The 23,835-nt window shown below is 35.5% G+C and overlaps 3 protein-coding genes across 7 annotated transcripts; 2 read left to right on the top strand and 1 right to left on the bottom strand.

The window, feature by feature from the left end:
- Positions 1 to 2,806: 2,806 nt before the first annotated feature.
- Positions 2,807 to 6,515, bottom strand: LOC103867975 (GPI-anchored protein LLG3). The gene is made up of 3 exons (XM_009146078.3): positions 3,653 to 6,515; positions 3,513 to 3,569; positions 2,807 to 3,343 (listed from the first exon to the last, which is right to left on the bottom strand). The coding sequence occupies exons 1-3, from the start codon at positions 3,732 to 3,734 to the stop codon at positions 3,003 to 3,005; spliced, it is 480 nt and encodes a 159-aa protein (XP_009144326.1). The 5' UTR covers positions 3,735 to 6,515; the 3' UTR covers positions 2,807 to 3,002.
- Positions 6,516 to 7,271: 756 nt separating this feature from the next.
- On the top strand, positions 7,272 to 9,587 carry LOC103867947 (E3 ubiquitin-protein ligase RMA2). 5 transcript variants are annotated; one of them, XM_009146067.3, is made up of 4 exons: positions 7,272 to 7,503; positions 7,747 to 7,812; positions 8,103 to 8,166; positions 8,783 to 9,552. In XM_009146067.3, the coding sequence occupies exon 4, from the start codon at positions 8,787 to 8,789 to the stop codon at positions 9,372 to 9,374; it is 588 nt and encodes a 195-aa protein (XP_009144315.1). In that variant the 5' UTR covers positions 7,272 to 7,503; positions 7,747 to 7,812; positions 8,103 to 8,166; positions 8,783 to 8,786; the 3' UTR covers positions 9,375 to 9,552. The 5 variants fall into 5 exon arrangements, with proteins under 5 accessions (XP_009144315.1, XP_009144301.1, XP_033140172.1 ...); XM_009146053.3 differs by lacking the exon at positions 8,103 to 8,166; XM_033284281.1 differs by lacking the exon at positions 8,103 to 8,166 and having other exon boundaries at positions 7,319 to 7,436.
- Positions 9,588 to 20,867: 11,280 nt separating this feature from the next.
- LOC103867937 (expansin-B3) lies at positions 20,868 to 22,751 on the top strand. Its single transcript, XM_009146036.3, has 4 exons — positions 20,868 to 21,132; positions 21,216 to 21,516; positions 21,760 to 21,889; positions 22,170 to 22,751. The coding sequence occupies exons 1-4, from the start codon at positions 20,970 to 20,972 to the stop codon at positions 22,371 to 22,373; spliced, it is 798 nt and encodes a 265-aa protein (XP_009144284.1). The 5' UTR covers positions 20,868 to 20,969; the 3' UTR covers positions 22,374 to 22,751.
- Positions 22,752 to 23,835: the final 1,084 nt, after the last annotated feature.

Below are 23,835 nucleotides of genomic sequence, written 5' to 3'. Positions count from 1 at the left end.
AGGACTCGAAGAGAAGTTTTGGGCAGAGGCAATAGCTACCTCAGTTTATGTCATCAATCGTACTCCATCAGCAGCGAATGACTGCAACATTCCAGAAGAGCTTTGGCTTGGAAAAACACCTGGTTACAATCATCTGAGAAGGTTCGGTGCAGTGGCATACGTTCACATTGATCAAGGGAAGCTAAAACCAAAAGCTTTGAGAGGCGTGTTTGTTGGTTATCCTAGTGGGGTAAAGGGGTACAAGATCTGGATCCCTGAGGAGAAGAAATGCATCATCAGTCGAAATGCAGTATTCAGGGAAGACAAGTTGTATCGTGACATCGTCAAGGATCAGAATGCAGAACAGAAGCAGATGGGATCAGATAGTCAGGCCAGTGTTGAAGGTTCAGTTGAAATAGGGGAAGCGTCAGGTACTATGTCAAGGGGTAACTCTGAAGGTGGAGCTGCGGAGCCGGAGTCAGAATCCATGATTGAAGAATCAACTGATGAAACCGAAGATCTTAGCAATTATCAACTTGCTAGAGATCGAATAAGACGTGAGATTGTGAAACCTGCTAGGTTCACTGAAGACTCAGAGGTTGCTTTTGCTCTATCTGTTGCTGAAGTCGTTGAAGCAACAGAGCCTACAAGTTTTGAGGAAGCAAGGAGGAGCAAAGATTGGAAGAAATGGAACGCAGGAATGGATGAAGAGATGGACTCTCTTAAAAAAAATAAGATTTGGTTCCTAAGTGATTTACCAGAAGGCAAGAAGGCTATTGGATGCAGGTGGATTTATAAACTTAAACCAGGCATACCGGGAATTGAGAAACCAAGGCACAAGTCGAGGTTAGTCGCAAAAGGATACTCACAGCGTGAAGGTGTGGATTATCAGGAGATTTTTCTCCAGTAGTCAAACATGTTTCAATACGATTGCTGCTATCAATCGTGGTGGATAAAGATCTGGAGCTGGAACAGTTAGACGTTAAGACAGCGTTTTTACACGGCACTATAGATGAAGATATATATATATGGATCAGCCAGAGGGGTATATAGTAAAAGGGCATGAAGATAAGGTCTGCAAGTTGGTGAAGTCTCTCTACGGTTTGAAGCAGGCACCACGTCAGTGGAACAAATGTTTTGATCAGGTTATGATCAAGAATGGATTCTCGAAGAGCGAATATGACTTGTGCGTCTATTTGAAGAAACTGAAGGAGAATGAGTACATATATCTACTTCTGTATGTAGATGATATGCTACTGATAGCTAAGGACATGACGGATATTAAGAAGGTCAAGGAGATGCTATGTCAGGAGTTCGACATGAAGGGTCTTGGACCTGCAAAAAGAATACTTGGCATGGATATTAAGAGGGACAGAGCAGGTGGAGTTCTGAAGTTATCTCAATCAAGATACATCAAAAAGATTCTTCAAGTTTTCAGAATGGAAGAAGCGAAGAGTGTGTCTACGCCTATAGGAGCTCAGTTTAAATTGGTGGCTCTGGAAGAAGGAGAGCAAGGTTCAGCAAGTTCTGATGATGAGTTTCCATATGCTAATGCTGTGGGAAGCATCATGTATGCTATGGTTAGCACGAGACCTGATCTGGCATTTGGTGTGGGTCTTGTCAGTAGGTTTATGAGCAATCCGAGTAGAGAACACTGGCAAGCTGTACAGTGGATCTTGAGGTATTTGGTGGGAGCACAGGATGTTGGGTTAGTATTCAAGAAAAATACAGATAAATTCAGAGTGAAGGGCTACTCTGATTCAGACTTTGGAGGAGATTTAGTTCGAAGACGATCAACAACTGGATATGTGTTCATGGTAGGAGGAAATATTGTGAGTTGGAAATCAGGTCTACAACAGGTAGTAGCATTGTCAACAACCGAGGCTGAGTACATATCACTGGTGGAAGCAATTAAAGAAGGCTTGTGGCTGAGAGGGTTGACAGAAGAGTTGGGGTATGATTAGTCAGAGGTCAGTATAGGTTGCGATTCTCAGAGTGCAATATGTTTGGCAAAGAACAATGTGTTTCATGACAGAATGAAACATGTTGCAGTCTCAAAACATGTAGCTCTGAAAATGAGTTTTGTGCGAGAAATGATTGAAGCCGGAGAGGTGGATATACAGAAGGTGCACACATCGAAGAACTCAGCTGATATGTTAACTAAGGTGATTCCAAGTATGAAGTTCGAGCAGGCGTTAGCAGAGCTCGGAGTAGCCAGGTGCTAGAAGCATGGCTATGCTTGACGGCAAAGGAGGATTGACTTATATTGTTGATGTTAAGGTGGAGATTGTTATGATTTTGGTGACATTCAACAATAAGAATAGCTAAACCGGAGCTGGTTCAATTAGCGTCTTGGTACAAGGTTATAAGAAGGTGATAACCGGGGTGGTTATTGGAATCGGCTTATGACTCAAGTGTACCGGTCTTCTTTATATATAGAAGAAGAAAGGAGAAGTCAATTATCGAGTGTCAGCTGATTTGAGCTGAGAGAGAGAAGGTTGTTACAGAATCAGAGAGAGGAAGAAGATCGTTTCTTGAGTGTACTGTTCTTGTATCATCTCTTGATCATCTTCTTTGTAAAGACTCTTGAAGTGATTAGTGAAACCTTTGCTTGTGCCGTCAAGCCCCAGATGTAAAGGATCCACATTGGATCCCGAACTGGGTTACCAAATTCTCGGTGTCTTTCTTTAAGATTCTTTAGAGGTCTTATTCTATCGAACGAGTGAGAGAGAGTTAGAGAGATAGCGTTTTGGTAAAAGCGTAACAGAGAACTAGAGCTTACGATCTGTGAAGTTCGTTAGGAGATTCGATTCATCACAGATGCGAGATCATATGGGTTTAACCCCTCATTATGCATGTTACTGAGAAAAAAGAAACAAATAGTTCACGAGAGCCTAACACAAGAAAGAAAATTTTCAGCTATGGTTTTGCAGGAACGACTTAATGGGTCACTCAACAACTAATTATATAACGACGGAATCATCATATATAATAAATCTCATGTCATAGCGTAACATATGTCTTTAGAAGAAGTAGAAAAAGAGAACGGTGATAAGCAATGCATGTGTGGAGACAAGAGGGAGTGATGCATGAGCAGAAGAGGTAGCGGTGACGTTGGCGCAATCGAGCCCTTCTTTGCCTTCTTTGCACATGTTTGCGAATATTCCGGGAGGATAACGACCATAGATATTGATGTAACTAAACATTGTAGAGGCACAGTCTGCCTTTTCGTCATTAAGAGCTTCTGCGAATGGGCAAGCAAAGTCCTTGAAGGCCGAGCAACATGCCTTGGCTGGATAATTTGGTCCTTTGCATTTGCTCGTTATAATTGTGTAATTCTTGCTCGCAAAATCTTCCTTGCATGCTATTATTTTATCAGATCATTAACATGAATCTTGCTTATTATTATAATTTGAGTTTGGATATGCTAATCATCAATAGAGCATGCATGAGTTCTTATTACGATCAATGATTCAAATTTTGTCTTAGCAACAAAAAAAATGATTCAAATTTTGGGAGATTATATTTCTTACGTGTCTTTGCCTGAAGAAGAGCTCGGCTTGTGGCTGGATGTGACTCAAATTCATCAACTGCACATATATACACTCCATTAAAAAGAACTCTAAAACAAGTTTTATAGACATGAATAAAATATCAAATGACTATAAATTACGAGAGATGTGGAGAGACGAGGCGAGTCCAGACAAAAGAAGGGTTACAAGAAGAGAAACCAAACAATGAGGAGAAATCTCCATGCTTATGTTTCTTCCTTCTCTGTATTTGTCTTTATCACATTTGATTTTCTTAAACTCTTTTTTGCTGTTATTTTTGTTTGAGTTATAGGAGAAGAGAAAAATGTTGCGGATGTACCGGATAATTACGTAGAATAAACAATAGAATCAGTGATCTGCCAAAAATACTATTTACTATTTTAATCTTTGAAAAACCATCAAATAAACAAACATTGTATATAGAAAAGAAAAGGAATAAGTATATTATTTTGATTCAGCTACCACTAGTTGATATCCATAATCAACTGGGAGACGCCCATTTATTGACCCAGTTCTTCTAATCGTTAAAGGCAACTTGCTCCAATAATTTGATATGAGACTTCGAAAATATTATCACAGACTTGTATATCTATTTTTATATCTACGTCTAGAACAATAGTATTTCTTTTTATCGACTGAACAATAGTATTATATATAATACAAGTTAGAACTGTATTCGGATTCCAGTCCTTTTGTTATCATTGTTTACAAATGAACTATATGACACACAAAAAATTGTTTGGGATAGACGGGTGCTCCGTAGGGTGATTAGATATGTTTTAGGTTCAGTTAACAATGTTTTATCATATGTTTATATTTAAACAATAGTAAAGGTATTTTCTTAACTTGATGTCTGCCCCAGGAATGTATTTTCTCAACAGGTTCGTCACTTATTACTCTTTTTTTTGGTGTGCAAATCGTCACTTATTACTTAATCAATGATATTTCTAAAACATATATGCCTTATATAACAACACCCTCGGTGAAGTTGTAAAACACTCGAGAGAACTAAAATGTCATTGTTAGATATAACACCATGCTCTCGTTAGTGCGAGAATCGAACAATAACTTATAAATAATACTTGACCCAAAATGTTTTGGCCATGAGATATGGCTATGTTTATACAATCGGTTCGGATATGCGCGAGTAACGGGGAGACAATCGGTTCATATTTAACATATTGTGATATGTTTAATTTATACCAGCTTATATGACGGTATAAACCATGCGTCTGTGGTTGGGTGGTTAAAGCGGATCTCCAAGGAACCCGAGTTCGAATCCGCACCACATCAGATTTTCACAGTGCGTGGCCGTCGAAACTTTCACATTCTCTCTCCAGAAAATGGTTTACCATTTCTTTTATATGACCATATAAAAATATTTTGTGCTTTTGAAAATTTAAGAAACATACATTTTATTTATATTTTAGCAAAATCATACACCAGTCGTCACATCAGTTGTCATGACATCTAATTTACTACATAGCATTTACGCAGCTAATTTTGTTGACGATTTTTCATATGTACCAATATTTTTTTCAAAAATATATAAAAATAAAATAATCGTTTTATAAAAATATTTTATTAAAAAATGCCGAATACAACTACCAATTATATGTTCTCCCAGTCCTGGAATGGGTGCCATATTTATACTTTTTTGTTATTTAGTGAAATTAACAAAATTTAATTAAATAATATTTTATCTGTTTCTAAATAATGCATATTTTAGATTTTTCACAAATAATAAAAAAAATTAATATTTAAATATTAATGCATTAACTTTTAAAATTATAACAAATTTCCATAAATTTAAACCAATATTAATTCAATAAATTCAAAATTGTCAATTAATATTTTATGAAGTTTACAATTTATTATTAAAAATAAATAAAAAATCTAAAATACTGATTTTTTAGAAACAAGTAAAAAATAGTAGAACATGGATTATTTAGAAAAGGAGAGAATATTATTATTGGGAAAATTGCTAAAAGAGAACAAAAAAACAAGGTTGTTGTCCCCTTGATATAAAACCAACATAAAGTTATCTCAATAGTATAATTTTTCTCATAATCCCAAAACTAACCCTATATTTAATCTAATTAAACAGAATTTAAAAGTTAATTTGAATTTAAAAAAAAAAGTTAATAGAAAAAAGGAAAAAAAAAACAGTTGAAAGGCAATCGAAAAAAAGAGGTATATATATACATCATAGAGAACAAGAGTTTATGAGAATAATCAAAAAAAAGCTATGGAAAAACCATAGATTGATGAAAAAGAGAATGGAGAACCATTTTTTTTTAATTTTTTCAAGTAAAATCGACCATAACACGTTTTAGGAAGTTAGAATATTTCTAGGAGATTTTTAGAATATTTTCTTAACTGAAATTTCATTAATTTTTGCAAAAAATCAGGTATTCTTATATGTAGAAGGTGACTTCTAAAAGTTTAGAAAAATGATAAAAATTCTGAATACACTTTCTACTTTGAGTAGACGTAAGAGTACATTGTAGAAAACATATTCCCCGAAATTTAGAATACTTTATAAAAGTAGAAGATGCATTTGGAAGGAAAGTGAATACCTTTACGATTAGTAGAATGCAAATTCTTCTTTTTTAGAAATTTAGTAAATAGTAAAATGGGCTTTCTAAAAGAAGTAGATGAATGTGTTTATTTTAGAAATCGTTTTCTACTATACCATTTTTCGTAGAAGACACATTCTACTTTTAGTAAAACGTATTTTAAAAATCTTATTTACCAATTTTTTGAACAAAAGAAAATTACCAGCTTGTGTATATGGATATTTTATTAATTTTTTTGATTCACAAAATTATTTATTTCATTAGTTTTCAGAAATACAAAGGGTAAAAACGAGAAAAAATGGACAAAATTAGTTTTATAACAAATAGACAACAACCTGATTTTTTTGTTCTCTTTTGGCAATTTTCCCATTATTTTTTGACTTAAGTGAATACGAACGTCAGGCAATATGTTTATTTATATAATGCACGAAATTGTAAGTTGATCGCAGATACTGTGACCATGAATCTTCAAAACCATGTTTTTCATGTTAGACCCAAACATAATGGTGACGGCACAACAAATACATTTATTTAGGCAATGTTTTATCATTTCAAGGAGTGAATTTGGGGTTGCCTACTGACAATTAATTAAATAACACGAATTTAAATATGGTCTGGTGAACACCAATGGCTTTTCCCCCCGACGTATAACCTATTTTTGTGGTTTAAACTATATGGCTATTGGTTGATCAAGCCTTTAGTTAAGGCTTCAACGAAAATTTATTATTCCCCTAATTCTATTTAATGAAGCAACTTACCAAATTGATTTTTTTTTGTCTAAACCAAATTGATATTGTTATTTATTCAGCACCGTTTCTTCTTTCAAGTCACTAATCAACACCTAATAATTACAAAATTTGAAAGAATACAAAAAAGTAAAGTACCGAAATAAGCAGAAGTTTTCAAATAATTAATGAAAAAAGAAAAAAAAAACAAGAAAAAGCAATTGACAAAAAAAAAAAATAAGAAAAAGCAATTGGAAAATAATGCCGTAACGGTGCAGCCATGGAGTCCCACGTCATTAATTTTTTTTACGTCATTAAACTTTGGGGAGTATCTATGGTGTTGCCAGAAACAGAAGCCGCCAATTTCTTATCTTGTGATATGGATAAATCGATAAAGTTATGGGAAAATTTTGCAATTTCTAATGTTTTGTGTCGTTTTTATAGGTTTATCAGCTGAATAATGGAGTTGTTCCAAAAATATTATTAGCTGTGAATAAACATGTTTTATGTTATCTTGTTTACCTTTTTCTTTTAATAAACGATGCTCATCCGTTGCTGACCTTTTCATAAATTAAAGAAAGAGGCTTACGGAAGTTAAACAAGTATAGGAAAAAAGCTTTAAAAAGGAAGAATGGCGTTTCGTTACTTTATCTACTTATTTTTAATTAGGTAGACGTTTCTTCTTTAAAATCATAACTTTTGCGGATTTTAATTTTGCACCTTACAAGATAAAAATAATAATTGTATGTGTGTGTATAATATAAGCTCTTGTGCTTCTGCACCATTCTCTATCTGTTATTCTTCTTGCCCATTCTGCTTTCTCTATTTCCAAACAGTTCTCATCTCTCTCTCTTTTTAACTCGCCTCTCGTCTTCAAGCCATTGTCACATAAAGCAAACAAAATCTCTGCAGGTTTCGAAAGGCTTAATTAGCACTCAAGTCAGAAGAGATCTATATATCCTATAACCTCTTCCAAGGGTACGTCTCTTTTTAACTCCTGGGATCATCACTCTTTATTATATATAACTATGTCGTTGCGTTTGTATGTGTATATATAAAATCAATATATTGGTGCTCCAAAAAAAAATCAATAGATCTGCACCGTTTATTTTGGGATACTACGCACGAAGATGACAGTTTCAGATCATTCAAATGAACTACTTGTGATGTGATTTGATTAGATTCCTCTTTGTCATCACTTATTTGCTTAATTAACTACTCGGTTTCTTTAGTTATTTGTGTTTTTTCTTATTAAATGGTATATGCAGAATGATAACGTATGCTTGAGATTAAGTGAAAACAGAGCAAGGCATGAAAAACGAAAGTGATTAGGTCAAGTATTCAAAACCTGCTTAGCTGGTTAATACGCCAGCTTCACTGCTTGGGTTTCATTTCCTTATCACTTTCCATACTTTCATAACCTCAACTTATTAGAGATCCTTTACCCTTCTTTTAATTAATTATCATAATCTTCCTTTTTCTCTCAATTTTTTTTCTTAAAGCAAGATCATGATTGGTGTGTAGCTGACTGTGTTTAGTTTGTATTGATCTTTGATGATATTTCTTGTTTCCATATATAAAATCAATGCTTTTCAAACCTCTATTGGGGTTGGATCTTTTTTTGTCAATATTGGAAGTAGTTACTTGACCAATTAGTATAATACTGTAGTCTGTAGGTTTGTTTCACAATATAAGTAGTTTACATATTTCAATGCACTTTTTTTATTTATTGGATATTGTATGACCAATAAAATAATGTTAAGCTTTTTATAATTGGTTGAATTAATTGATTAAATGATATATTTTTTTTAGATAACAACTTTCTAAATATTTGTGCTTTTAAGTAAAACTACTTATAATTAAAAACAGAGTACTGTTTAGGTGAAATCTCATTTTATAAACAACGACTAGTCAAGTCAATGAGTTTGTCTTGTACATTTCATTTCAGTAAAATGGAGATAGATAAGGTAGAAGACTCAGCAGCATTGGGTGACTCCAGAGGAGACTTCGACTGCAACATATGTTTGGATCAAGTACGTGACCCGGTCGTGACATTATGTGGCCACTTGTTTTGTTGGCCCTGCATATACAAGTGGACTTATTCCACCAACAATACAAGAAGACGTGTCGATCAGTACGATAAAAAGGAGTCCCCAAAATGTCCGGTCTGCAAATCTGATGTCTCGGACGCTACGCTTGTCCCTATCTACGGCCGGGGGCAGAAAATACCCCAGTCCGGTTCAAACGTACCGAACAGACCATCCGGTCCGCTTTATGACTCAAGAGGAGTTGGTCAACGTTTAGGAGAAGGTGAGAGTCAACGGTACATGTATAGAATGCCTGATCCAGTGATGGGTGTGGTATGCGAAATGGTATATCGGAGACTATTTGGAGAGTCTTCTACGAACATAACACCGTACCGTAGCGACCATGACACAAGTCTACGGTCAATGCGGCGGACAATGCAGGTGGATGAGTCGCTAAGCAGAGTCTACTTATTCCTGCTTTGCTTCATGGTTATGTGTCTACTTCTCTTCTAGTTATAATGTCATTTCGCCTAATAATGAGTGTGCATATTACTTATATACATGGATCTAACTAAAAGTGTATATATCTCTGGTATGTGTATGTGTGTAAGAGTGTTGAATCCTGAAACGCGTGATGAGAAACATAATAAAGTCAAAATCAAGAAACGGCACCAGTTGGCTTTTTGTATAATTTTGGATGGTGATAAAAAAGAGGCTTATCTTCAACTCCATCGATCTTGTACCAAAAAACGATGATAGTGGCATTCGAATGCGACGCAAAACGGTGTTGCTTGTCGGATCACAATATTTTCTAAAATAAATAAGTATACATGAAACGGGGACCTACATTTGATTGATAACGGCGAACAAGACAATGTTAGTCTGTTAGATAGAAAAGTGGAAACATTAATTTAATAGATTAATGTCTTTGGTACGGGTCTTTCCAATACATTGAAGATGTTGTAAACAAAATTGTAAAGTGACTGAACGAACTGGTGTGAGCTGTTTCATTAAAAGCGTAGGGCAGTCTGGGACGAGAGTTATGACCTTATGGGTCCGTTGAGACAAGCCCCTCAGTTATGGGATCCCTTTTCTTAGCTTCAAAAGTCGTAATTTATTTGGCTATATTGGTATATGTTTATAGAAAGTTCGATACTTGAGGATTTTCTTTTTATCAACACATACAATCTAAACACGTTATCTGCCTGTTTCCTACATTACAACTCCAGTCGGTAGAAACGAACACGTTTTATGCCCTGCACTCGTTACTCCTGCATTCCCAGATTTTATCTTTCCATTTTACAACCAAAGACAAATCAAAATCGATATGTTGTGTAATAATATCCAAACAAAGAAGAGCTAACAGAGTAGAGCTGGAATGAGGCTGATTTGGGCTGAAATACGTTTTCAGGCCCAGACAAAGAAGAGTCCAAGTAAGATTTGTAACAAGAAAACACTCTCTCTTTGTAAGCCCAAGAAAAACTCGTAAAATGAAAATAACATAACTGCTAAAGACGTCACTTGTGAATTTATGATTAACTGGTATTGAATCTTTTTGTAGTCTTGCTAGAAAATTGGAATTTTCCAGGCTCTGTTTTGTCTCATTTGGTAAGCAAGTATGCATTATTAAAGTTAATCTGTCTCAAATTCGGGTCTATCTATCTATTTTATTAAAATAAAAATCATAATTTTTTTCATGTGCAATTTTTTAATCTGGACAATCGTTTAGAAAATTGATTAATTGTATTTTATTAAAGCTAATAATACATAGATTCTTTGAACTATTTTAATCATAATATCTTATGATATTTTTATTTTAAATATAAAATATATATTTTAAAAAATCTAGCAAATCTATTTTGAAAAGATTTTAACAAGATCTTAATTTTCAAAAATTATAAGTAAATATTTTCACTAATTTTTAATTAGTTTTGAAATAATATTATACATTAATATATTCAGTTATCATTTATAAAATGAAAAATAAAATTTTCATCCTATTTTTTATTTAGTATATAATCATAATCAATCGTATTAAAAAAATATTATAATATTGAGCTACATATGGTAAAAATATATTAAATTAATAAATTTATATATAATATATTTTCATAATTATAAATATTTATGCTCGAAATATAATATGTTGGTAAGACGTATTAACATTAGCAAACATGTATTTCACTAAAGCTACTAACATAAATATTTGTAACTACTTTAATCTTTTAATCTTTTCATTTTAAATATATATATATATATATATATATATATATATATATATATATAAAAAGTATTTTAACAAATCTGTTGATAAATATTTTAACGATATTTTAGTTTTCAAAATTTTATGTAAATATTTTCACTAATTTTTTAATTAGCAATGAACTATTATTATGCATTAAAATATATTCAATTATCGTTTATAAAATAAAAAATTCTATCACATTTTATCTATTTTATAATCATAATCAATCATGTTAAAACAAAAATTATTATATTGAACTAAAAATGATAAATTTATATTAAATTGATAAATTTATAAAATTTACTTTTCATAAATATAAAATATTCATGTTAAAAATATAATACTATAACAGAACGACTTAACATTGGCAAACTATATAATATATGTGTAAAATTAAGATTTTTTATATACAATAATATATTATCTAAAATAATTAAAAGTGAAAAATAATGCTAAAAGAAAATTCAGCTTTGAAAGGCGGGTCAGAATTTAACATAAATTAAATAAAAAATAGTTTTCAAATAAATTGTTTCATGCATATATTAATTTGTTTAATAAATAAATGCAAATACAATAAGATAAATACTATATAATAAGAAGCAACAAATACATATGACGGTTTTAAACAATTGATTAAGTACATCATATGAACTATAAAATTATTAAACTATTGTATCTGAAATAGTTATATAAATATTTAAATATATGATTATATTTTTATAAATGTATACTACTTATGATCTAAAAAATATATCCACGTATATAAAACTGAAAACAAACATCCGTGTAATCGCGAAGATCGAGATCTAGTAGATTTATTAAAAGGTGAATTGTTTAGGTGCATAATTGGTCAATGGTTAATTGAATCACATACTCTTAATTATAAAGATATTTAATTTTAACTTTCAGGTTTCATGATGGTTAGAAACATAAGAAAAAACAAAGAGGTACAATATTATTGATCAATCTGCAAGCGATCCAAAAAAATTCACATTCGGCAATAGAGCAATTCAATTCTGAAACACTATTTCACATTGGTGTGAAATTATAGTATTACATTTTATTATTTTTAGTGTTGGATTGAAAAAGTTACACTAGAATATTGTTTTGAAATTAAGTTGGAGATGACCTTAGGCAGATATATGTATCATCTTGTGTTTTATAGAATCGAGCTGCATACACGTTTAGGAGCTTTAGTTCATATATTATATGTAAGGCAACGCCTACCTAACTTTGTGACCAGAAAGCCTCCTTTATAACTACTGAGAATTTTTTTTTACAGTTGCGCATAGCGAGTTGTACTTATATTTTGTCCTCTTCAACCATGGTTTAGAAGTATTTAAGGGAAATTACCTAAAATAACACACATTTGTTAGGTAATGACTAGAATAACTTACAACAATAAAAAAGAAAAAAAAGATGAGTTAAAGTCTATAATGCCCCACTAATAAAATGAATTAAACAAATTTTAAAAATAAACATTTACTTTAAAACACTTGAAAATGTAACAATTAAAAAAACACGGGAAAATCCCTTTGTCGTAACCCATGAACCGAAGCCTAAACCCCTTTCCCATAACGTTCTCCTGTGTTTTGCAATGATTTATCAGAGATTCGATCTTATTTGCACCCTTCTCTACCACAAAAAGCTTTGATTCACAAGGGGAAGTGAATTTGAGGAATTGTTTGATGTCTTTGGTATCTGGATATGGCACCGACGATACCTTTGGAGGAAGAGTGAGTCTTCTATCTTCTCTACAGAGAGAGGAAGAAGACGATTCCAAGTTACACTTGGATCCTCAGTACATTATCAAGTAGCATCTGGGATAAAGTTGCTTCCTAATATATGAACTAGTTCAAAATGCAGAGTCTGCAATTGCTCAACTAGAAGAGAGATATGATAATATGATGCTAGCTGAAAACGTTGGAACCAAAAAAATTGCAGAAGTTCTGAGCCATTGGACTGTGATTCCAGTGACAAGCCTTTTCCAGACTGAGAGGGAAAGGTTGATTGGTCTTTGCTGATATGTTGCAGAAGAGGGCTGTCAGCTGCGGGACAACAACAAGTAGTGAATGCAGTTTCTGAGGCGTTTTTGATGTTAAGGGCATGACTTGGAAGATCACAATTGATTGTATTTTTAAGGGGTTGTAGTAAGAAGAAACAGCTGATTCTCATCTATTTATATTTCACGTCATACGGATTAACCGTATATTCAGGGACATATTCACTTAGAACAATATGACATCGGCTAATGATTTTGATCATCAGAAAAACTTGATGCTGGAGCAAGTATTGGTCTCTAGCTTGAGACTGGGTTATAGCAGAAACGTGTTTGGTTCAAACCAGGCTGTGGGTCATTGGTTTCGGGTTGTTCAAGGATTTGCAACAATGATTTGCTTGACAAAATGCATCATCATATGGGTTGAAGAGAAGATAATTTTTGATCATTATTTGATATTGGATCTAGTTGGATTTATATATTTTGAATTTGCTTTTTCCTTCTGCCACAAACTGTTAAAACCTCCTCCATCGATTTTGTTTTTTTTGAGATTAACGTGAAAGTCATTTGTAAAAAAAGTGGAAACCGTGATTTGGAGAAAAGCAACTGGTTGCGGTTAGTGGTCGGAGTTTTGGTTCAATTAGAGGTAATTGAAATTCTGATTTGTTAATTGATTCGGGATGAAAAAAGTCTGTCACTCCTTAAAGGTATGTCATCACATACATTAAAACCTGCTGCCACATAGCAGTTAGTTTTGTTATAAATTTTAAACTCTGCAACGAAGCATACTTATTCAAAAAGTTTGATGTTTATAAATTAAAAAAGTAAGTCTGCTATTTCAGCAACACGAAAATCTGCCAAATTATAAAAAGTCTACGAGAAAAATTTACATGCCAGTATAAAAGTCTCTTAATTTTTATAAACATGCTATCATAAGGCAAAAGTCTGCCATTATAAATCTGCCAACAGAAAATAAATCTGCAAACGTAATTAAATCTATCATTATGTGCAGTAGACTTTTTACCGTAAGTCTGTTATGATATAAAGTATGCTGCAATAAGTATGTGTAAAGAAGTAAATCTGCTAGACATTAATAAATCTGCCATCAAATATCACAGATTTTTTACCTCAGATTTATTTAACTGTTTCGAAAATAATTTATTTTTTATGATGTGGTATAAAAATATTAATGGCATTTTCTGTAAATATGTTTTTTGTTAACAAAGGAAATAAGGACATTTTGGGTACACAAAACAGTCTAGTAATTAAAAAAAATATAAGTTACTCTAGTAATAATAACATGATTTGGTATTATTTTAGTAATCTTCCCATTTAAACGTCAAAGTATTAATTGTTTAAATGAGAATTTTTATAAAACAAAACCCAGAGATGTGTATTGAAAATGGGAAGAAGGGCAGTGAGAGTTTGGTTGGCTGTAAGAGCACATCCCCAACGGAGAGAAACTCAAAATGCATAACTAAATGTACAAATATTATTATTTAAATATATTTTGATTAAATAATAAAATTTTATTAATTGTTCGAAAAGAAAACCAGTAACATGTGAACAGTCGGCAAAAAAAAACGGTTCCAAATCGGTTCTTAAAGAGTGTATGCAGAGATCTTAACACATTTTTCTTATATTTCTCAACAATTTTTATTTTTATTAAGTGACTAATTGGTTTAGAACTCTATGCAGAACTCAACCGGTTGGCCATGCTCTAAGAATAATGATCTCATTCAACTGTGTAAGATTCTAATGCTTTTAATTCAACTAATAAATTATTCAATTCTATCACGTGAATCAGTTATCATACACATTTTGACTTATTGTACACTCGTTTCACACACACTATGATCGGCCACCTAACATTAATCCGAACCACGAACACGGGACATTAATAAGGTGCAAACTGTCGAACCGTTTGTAATATCCAATGATTGATTATCTTTTCTGTATAAAAGATGATGGATGCAGTGAAATCTCGAAGTGCAAACTTTGCAAGCATCATTTGAGTATATACACCAAACAAATCAGTCATGTCTATTCGTATATATATTTTTGGCACTAACACTTTAAATACCACCATGAAATATAATCATATTTAAACAAAACCTACCGTAATTAACGCTAGAAATATCTCCCTTTATACATTTTCTCGGAGCTTTAAGAAAGTAACGTCACATTAACGTAGGGTCGTATAATACGGAGTATAAATTTGGTCACGTGCTTTCAAATCTCTTAGAAACACAAAAAGTTATAAGAACAACTTTTTTTATTAGCTTTAGAAACTATTCAAAACTAAAGCTCTCAATATATTTCACTTAGATCTTTTGGAACACCTCTCCATTAGACATATATTTATATGAAAGATAATTCCTTTTAACATGTGGGATATGGAAAACACAAACCTAACCTAAATAGAAACTTCTTTTTCCTATTTCTAGGTTTCCTTATTGTGTTTATCTTAACATATTAAACATCTAATAATATGTTAAGTTTCCACAAGCTTGGAATTATCCAACATTCACCCCCTTAATTCCAACTTGAATTAGGGAGATCAATTTTTTTAACTCCGATTAATCTCCTCATTTTCTTGAACATAATCCTTGCTAATGGCTTGGTAAGGATGTCGGCCTTCTGCTCAACACCCGGCACATGCTCCACTTCGATATGCCCGTTCTCCACACACTCACGAATGAAGTGATACTTCTTGAGTACATGCTTACTCCTTCCATGGAAAACTGGATTCTTGGTTAAAGCAATGGCTGATTTGTTGTCGATCCTAAGCTTGACTCTTTCGCCTTCTTTACTTAGTATCTCACTCAACAACTCCTTGATCCAGATAGCTTGCTTCGCTGCTTCTGTTGCTGCCATGAATTCTGCTTCGCATGATGACAATGCAACCGTCTGCTGCTTCTGCGACGTCCAAGTAATCAGTGATGAACCGTAGTAGAATGCATGTCCTGACGTGCTCCTCCCGTCATCGAGATCAATTTTGTGACTGCTGTCACTATAACCAACGACACCCCTTGACCCATCTCTCTTGAAGAACAGACCGAAGTTTGTTGTTCCTTTCACATACCGCAGTATGTGCTTGATGGCTTGTCCGTGAAAGTCTCTTGGATTGTGCATGTATCTGCTAAGAACACCCACTGCGTAACACAGGTCGGGTCTTGTGTGAAGCAGATACCTCAAACATCCTATGATTCTTCTGAACTCGGTAGCATCTATCTCTTGTTCATCTTCAGCTTTTGAGATCTTCAAATTCGCCTCCATTGGAATTTGAGTTGCGTTACACGCTTCCATCTTTGTGTCACGCAGGATTCCTTGAGCATACCTCTCTTGCTTTATTCTGATTCCGTCTGCTCCTTGAATCACCTCTATGCCAAGGTAGTACATTAGCTTACCTAAATCTGACATCTCGAACTTCTTAGACATCTCCTCCTTGAATTGCCTAATCATCTTAAGTGAAGTTCCTGTCACAAATAGATCATCAACGTAGATGGCTATGATCAAGACGTCTCCTCCTTGAGTTTTGCAGTACACTGATGGTTTCTTCGTGCACTTCTCAAATCTCATCTCCTTGAGAACCTGATCGAGTTTTACATTCCATGCCCTGGGTGCCTGGCGTAACCCATACAAAGCCTTGTGTAACACATACATTTGATCCTCTTCTCCTTTCTTTTCGAAACCTCCAGGTTGAGTTACATACACTAACTCCTTTAGATCTCCATTCAAGAAAGCGGTCTTCACGTCCATGTGATGTATCTCCCATCCGTTCGTTGCTGCGAGGGCTATTAAGAGCCGAATGGTTTCAAGTCTTGCCACTGGTGCAAACACTTCATCGAAATCTATTCCTTCTCTTTGTACATAGCCTTTTGCCACAAGTCTCGCCTTATACTTGCTCACTGTACCATCCGCCTTTCTCTTGATCTTGAAGATCCACTTCAACCCTATGGGTTTCACTCCAGCCGGTCTATCCACAAGTTCCCATGTCTTGTTTCTTGTGATAGACTCCAACTCGGCCACCATCGCTTCAACCCATTCTCGTACGTGTTCAGCTTCAAAATAGTTCTCTGGCTCGCCATCCACTGTGAGAAACATCATTGCACTTTCTTGATCTGCAAGTAACACATAATCATCGAGATATCTTGGTTTTGTTATGGTTCGACTTTGTCTGGTCACCAGCGGTTAACCTCCACCGTTTTGGTTTGCATTGTGATCCGCATCTTCTTCTTCTTCCTCAACTTGGTTTATAGCTTCCTGTTCATGATCCTCACCTTGATCATTACCTTCTTCTACATCACCCTCATGTGGAAGCTTAAGCATGCTCGGTTCACAATCAGCTTGGTTTGTTGTAGACGCCCAGTCCCAAGCTTTCTCTTCATCGAAAATCACATCTCTACTCACCATCACCTTCCTTGTGTCTGGATCATAAAGTCTGTAGGCTTTGGAACCCGGCTCAGTTCCAAGATTGACCATACTCTTTGATCTCTCATCCAACTTCTTCAGATAAGGACCAGTGATTTTCGCATGAGCTACACAACCGAATATCCTCAAGTGCTTGATATTTGGTTTCCTCGATGTAAGGCATTCGTATGGCGTTTGATTCTTCAAGGCTTTGGTAGGAACTCTGTTGATGAGGTAAGTTGAATGTCGTACAGCTTCACCCCACAAGTAGTTCGGCATCTTCATTGCCTTCAGCATACTTCTTGTCATTCCCATCAAGGTTCGGTTTCTCCTCTCCACAACACCGTTTTGTTGAGGTGTGTAAGGCGCGGTTAGGTGCCTTTTAACTTCATTCTCTTCACAGAATAGATTGAACTCAGCTGAGGTAAACTCTCCTCCTCGATCGGTGCGAAAGGTTTTGATGGTTGATCCGGTCTGCTTCTCTACACTCTCTTTAAACCTTTTGAATCGATCGAATACCTCACGCTTCTCCATTAATAGCATAACCCACATATACCTAGAGAAGTCATCGATCAAGACAAAGACATACTTATTATTTGCAGGCGTTGGTGGTGTGATTGGTCCACACAAATCTCCATACAATAACTCTAATGGCTTTGTCGCACGAAACATGACTTTGGTCGGGAATGACTGTCTGATCTGCTTCCTTGCGAGACATGCGTCACACACGCTTTCTTCGTGTGTTACACACGGCATTCATATGACCATCTCCTTCCTTACCATGTTGTTCATCACTCCATAGTTTATATGTCCTAGTCGAGCATGCCACCTCCATGTAGCATCGTCGTCCCTGACATGTAAACACTCCGGGTAGCTTATCTCTATAGGTGTCTTGTAGAGACGATTTGGAGATCTTGTCACACGAACTATCAACCTTCCATGCGAATCTGTGAGCGTTAAGTAGACATCTTTCTTGTTAACCTCACATCGGTTCTCTGTTGCTTACCCAAGACTCAATATATTGTGCTTCAGATCGGGTATGTAGTATATATCCTTGAGTGCCTTCTTCTCTCCAGTCTTGCACACAAAGGTAACCACACCCTTTCCTACAATGTCAACACACGATCCATCACCAAACTTCACCTTCCCTTTGGTGTTGAGATTCAAACTCGAAAAGAACTCCTTGTTCCCTGTCATGTGATTGCTCGCTCCATTATCCAAATACCAGACACTTGCACTGCCTTTGTCGATATCAATATTCTTTGGAATCACCTTATCTTCGTTCAAAAACACTACCTCGTGTACATAGAGTGCATCAGCCTCTTCTGTCTCGTTTAGGTTGGTTTCTTGATTCTTCTCTGTCTTTTCGGGACAGACAGTTGCGTAGTGACCAGGCTTGTCACATCTCCAACATATCAGCTTTGAACGATTCTTCTTCGAGTTGTTATCTTCGGTGTGTGACGCACGGTTTTGGTTGTGTGACCTACCTCGACCTCTGCCTCTACCGTTCTGTCCTCTTCCTCTACCACGGGAATTGTCATAGCCCCTCTGACTATGCTCTTCATTGTTCGAAAACATCAGCTTCCCTTGGTCTTCTTTCTGAGTTTTTTCTCCTAGACGCTCCTCGTACGCTTTAAGCCTTCCAACTATGTCTTCAAACCCCGTCGAGTTGAGATCTAGGACTTGCTCAAGTGATGCTACGATCTGGATATACTTGTGTCTTGGAAGACCCTTCAAGAACTTCTTGACCATCTTGGATTCTTCTATGTTTTCTCCCAACGATGTTGCTTTGGATGATAGGCCTGATATCTTCCCCGTGAAGTCATCGACCGTATCTGCATCATCCATCTTCAACCTATCAAACTCTGTCATCAACGTCTGAAGTCTCGCCTCCCTTACACGATCAGCTCCTAGGTGTCGTGACTTGATGGCGTTCCAGATCTCTTTTGATGCGGTTTGTTCTCCCACCTGGAGAATCAAAGTCTCTGGAACAGATTGAAACAAAAGAGCTATCGCAACATCGTTCTTCTTTTGATCATCTGAACCGGGTTCGATTGTGTCCCACACTTCATGAACACGTAGTAGAACCTTCATCCTCATCGACCAAACTGTGTAGTTTGTCGATGACAACATCGGACATTGGATGGATGTAGATCCAAAGTCCTTCGTGCGTGGAGCCCTAGTCACGTCAGCCATCTTGCCGTCGCGATCTCTTGTTCACAAGCACCAGGATCTTAAGCTACAACTTAAGCTTAGATCGAGTCTCCAACCTGAGGCTCTGATACCAATTCAAATCTCTTAGAAACACAAAGAGTTATAAGAACAACTTTTCTTATTAGCTTTAGAAACTACTCAAAACTAAAACTCTCAATATGTTTTACTTAGATCTTTTGGAACACCTCTCCATTAGACCTATATTTATATGAAAGACAATTCCCTTTAACATGTGGGATATGGAAAACACAAACCTAATCTAAATAGAAACTTCCTTTCCTATTTCTAAGTTTCCTTATTGTGTTTATCTTAACATATTAAACATCTAATAATATATTAAGTTTCCACAAGCTTGGAATTATCCAACATGCTTTGCTTATAAAATAAAACAAATCGTGGATCCACCTTTTAATAAGATCTGGGACTGAGTGACCATCATATAGTTATTATCTATTGCCCTACCATCGTCAATAATAACAAAACAACGAACTAATATGTCACTAGTGAGCTAAAGGTGGTTGTTCGTTATAGCATACGAATTAGCGTGAAAACCGTTACCTCTATTATTATAGTATATATTCGCAATGGCAATGATTCATGCGTTGTGCGTACGAGATTGGCCACAAAGTTTTGCTTTACGTAAATCATATAATATATTCATCCCTCCATTCAAGTACACTCAATCATTTCATCGACTAATATACACAAACAGTAGTAGTTTTGTAAAAATGTACTAGTACAGATGTTTAAGTTTGTATATAACTAAATTATATATCAATATATATGTAATGAAACATAAAATCTAAGAACATAACACGTGAAAAAATAAACAGGAAGAAAACAAATCTGAAGATAAGAGATTGGGCAAGGGCAAGTCAGTGTCTTAACGGATTCCTCTTCTCCTCCACAGAATCTGCGGGAGATTAACAACGGTCTAAACTAAAAATGTACCAAATTACCCCTATAGGTCCCATGACGATTACGCACTGGATCGAGCGAAATCTACGCCTTAACTGTCGGTAGGTCTTATCAGTGTGGCATCTCACCGTTAATAAGAGCAACGGCAAGGGACCAAACTGGCAAAGACTTCAAACAAAAAGAGAAACCACAGAAAAGCAGTTTGCTTCTTTTTCTCTATATAACAACAACAACACTGACATATCAGTTCCACAACTCACTCACTCACTCACTCACTTTCTCTCTCTCACTGTCGGCAAAACATACTTCTTGGGGTAAAATGCAGCTCTCTCTGGCCATCATCTTAGCCACGCTCTGCATTTTCCTGCGGCTTCTGAATAGCTCCTCCGCTCCAGTGACGACCAATAGCCACGCCTCAAAGTCGCATTGGCTTCCTGCAGTTGCCACCTGGTATGGAAGCGCCAACGGCGACGGAAGTGATGGTAAACACATAATTAAACCTCACTTCACACTATATAGTGATAGAAATGTAGAAACTTTTTTCTCATTACATACCGTAATACAGGAGGAGCGTGTGGGTACGGTACGTTGGTGGACGTGAAACCGTTACATGCGAGGGTTGGAGCGGTGAATCCTATCCTCTTCAAAAACGGTGAAGGCTGCGGAGCTTGTTACAAGGTTCGGTGCTTGGACAGGAGTATATGTTCCCGGAGAGCCGTCACCGTCATCATCACCGACGAGTGTCCCGGCTGTTCAAAAACCAACACTCACTTTGATCTTAGTGGCGCGGCTTTTGGTCGACTGGCTATCTCAGGAGAATCTGGTCCCCTCCGCAACCGAGGTCTCATCCCCGTGATTTACCGCCGGTACATGTTTACTTTATTATTCTCTTTTTAAGTCATTTATTAATGTTTATTTTCTTCATCAATAACTAACTCGTGACAGTGCACGAGCGAATTAAAATATAGGAATTATATGGTTAGAATTTTTTAGATTTTATTGCAATTGGTGAGCTTTAGCGGCGAGATCTCGTTTTTAAATGGTCCCTGACATTTTTGACCGTTGACCATTTAATTTTTTGATTTTTTTGTTGCATAATATTAAAAAAGGACGGCATGCAAGTATAGAGGGAAGAACATTGCGTTCCATGTGAACGAAGGATCAACTGATTTTTGGTTGTCTCTGCTGGTTGAGTTTGAAGATGGAGAAGGCGACATTGGCTCCATGCATATTCGCCAAGTACTTTCTTTTTCTTTATAACCAAACTCTTTTTTTTTAATCTCTTTTTAGACTTTAGTTCCCTTTTTCTTACCACAAAGTCACTTCCACTTCAAAGTATGCGTTTATTTTGTATAATACTAAAACGAAAAAGGAGGAAAAGTTTTAGTGGAGTGAGCACACTCATGGTTCTTTATTGACCAACTAGAAAGGCACACCAGTAAAGTCTGCCAAAGTCTACTAGTAACAATAAAACAGACTCAAAAGTGTAAAGATGGGCTTCCTTTGTTAAATGGTGCAGGCAGGAGCGAGTGAATGGCTAGAGATGAAGCACGTATGGGGAGCCAACTGGTGCATCGTTGGAGGACCACTCAAAGGACCATTCTCCATCAAGCTCACCACTTTGTCAGCCGGCAAAACACTGTCAGCGACCGACGTCGTGCCTAGAAACTGGGCTCCTAAAGCAACTTACACTTCCCGCCTTAACTTCTCCCCCGTCCTCTGAAAGCCTCATATACCTATTCCTACTACTATATGTGTGATGTTTTATTTTGAAGAGTAAATGGAGGGTGACTGCTGGCCGTAGGATGGCAATTGTAAGAGAGTCCAACAGGTCCTACGTTCTCTCCTCTTCCCCCTTGTGTTGTAGATCTCTGTGTGCTGTGTGTGTGTGTGTGTGTGAGTGTGTAGGAGCCACTGTAGCCATCTCCAAAGGGGAGATAGAGCTAGGAATAGTATTCGGTGGTGTCATGTTTCTTTTCCTATCTAATACTTGTCATTTTCTCCTTCTATTGGGGGACATTGCATGCTATTTCATCATATGAATATTTGTCACTTTCTCTTTTTATTGTGGGGCATTATTACATAATATATCATATGACTATTAAGTATATTTCAAAGAAAAAAATGAAACTCTACCAGAACAGAGTATCTCCTTAATTCCCTTCTCAAAACCCAAGAAAAAATGAAAAATGCTACAAACATTCAGGTTTGTTCCAAGAACTGAATCTTGGGGATTGTATTTATCCTCAACTGCTTTTATCTCCTATTACAAAGTGCACAAACTACTTCACAGGAACCAATCTTTTCCAATTTCAAATCATGCATATAGATGGTCGTTAAGTTAATAAATATTGACAAACTTATAGCGTATATCATTCTACTTTCCAAATGATTTAAATATTAGTTTGGTTAAATGCATTTTTCTAACACAACTCGTTAAGTGTTTTGGTGTAAGTTTTAATTACTGAACTAAACCCCGGTTGATCTTATTACATGTTTTTTTTTTTTTTTTGTAACTATCTTATTACATGTTTGAACCCCATGGCATTGGGCTTTCTCGTCTAATACTATTAAAAGTGCCACGTGGGAAGGAGAACGGTTAATAGGTTCAAGGTCACAAGTTATCTATTGGGCCTGACCTAAGTGAGATCATGGACCCATAGTCGATGAAAATTGAGAAAAAGTCGATGCATGTAATGTAACGTGTTAACAACAGTCATGGACTCATAGTGATTATAGTATTTATCTGACTCAAATTTGAAATATACAGATCCAAATAATATATAGTCAAACTCAAACGCAATAAGGTAGCCCAAAACACGAAGTCGAAGAAGCAGACATGACTTATCTATCTACACATAAGATGAGAGAATGATCCTATATCCTCACGAATACGGGCGGATCTAGAAAATAAATATAATAAGGGCAAAATATAAATTACAATTAAATAATAATATCTTATAAAAAATCCAGCAAATAAAAAACATTTTTTACAAAACAATCCTACGTCCATTCATCATTTGTAATTTTTCAATCACTTTCTTATTTGAAATCGAGTCAAATAACTTTTTTTCAATAAAGTAAACCATACAATCACTTAGAAACTGCTTTCCAATTCGGTTACGTGCATCTATCTTCACTAGTTTCATTGTTGAAAAACATCTTTCAACACTTGCGGTGGCAAC

This window comes from Brassica rapa, chromosome A01, assembly GCF_000309985.2.
Source record: "Brassica rapa cultivar Chiifu-401-42 chromosome A01, CAAS_Brap_v3.01, whole genome shotgun sequence".
NCBI classification, from domain to species: domain Eukaryota; kingdom Viridiplantae; phylum Streptophyta; class Magnoliopsida; order Brassicales; family Brassicaceae; genus Brassica; species Brassica rapa.
This window is presented reverse-complemented; position numbering and strand designations above follow the sequence as displayed.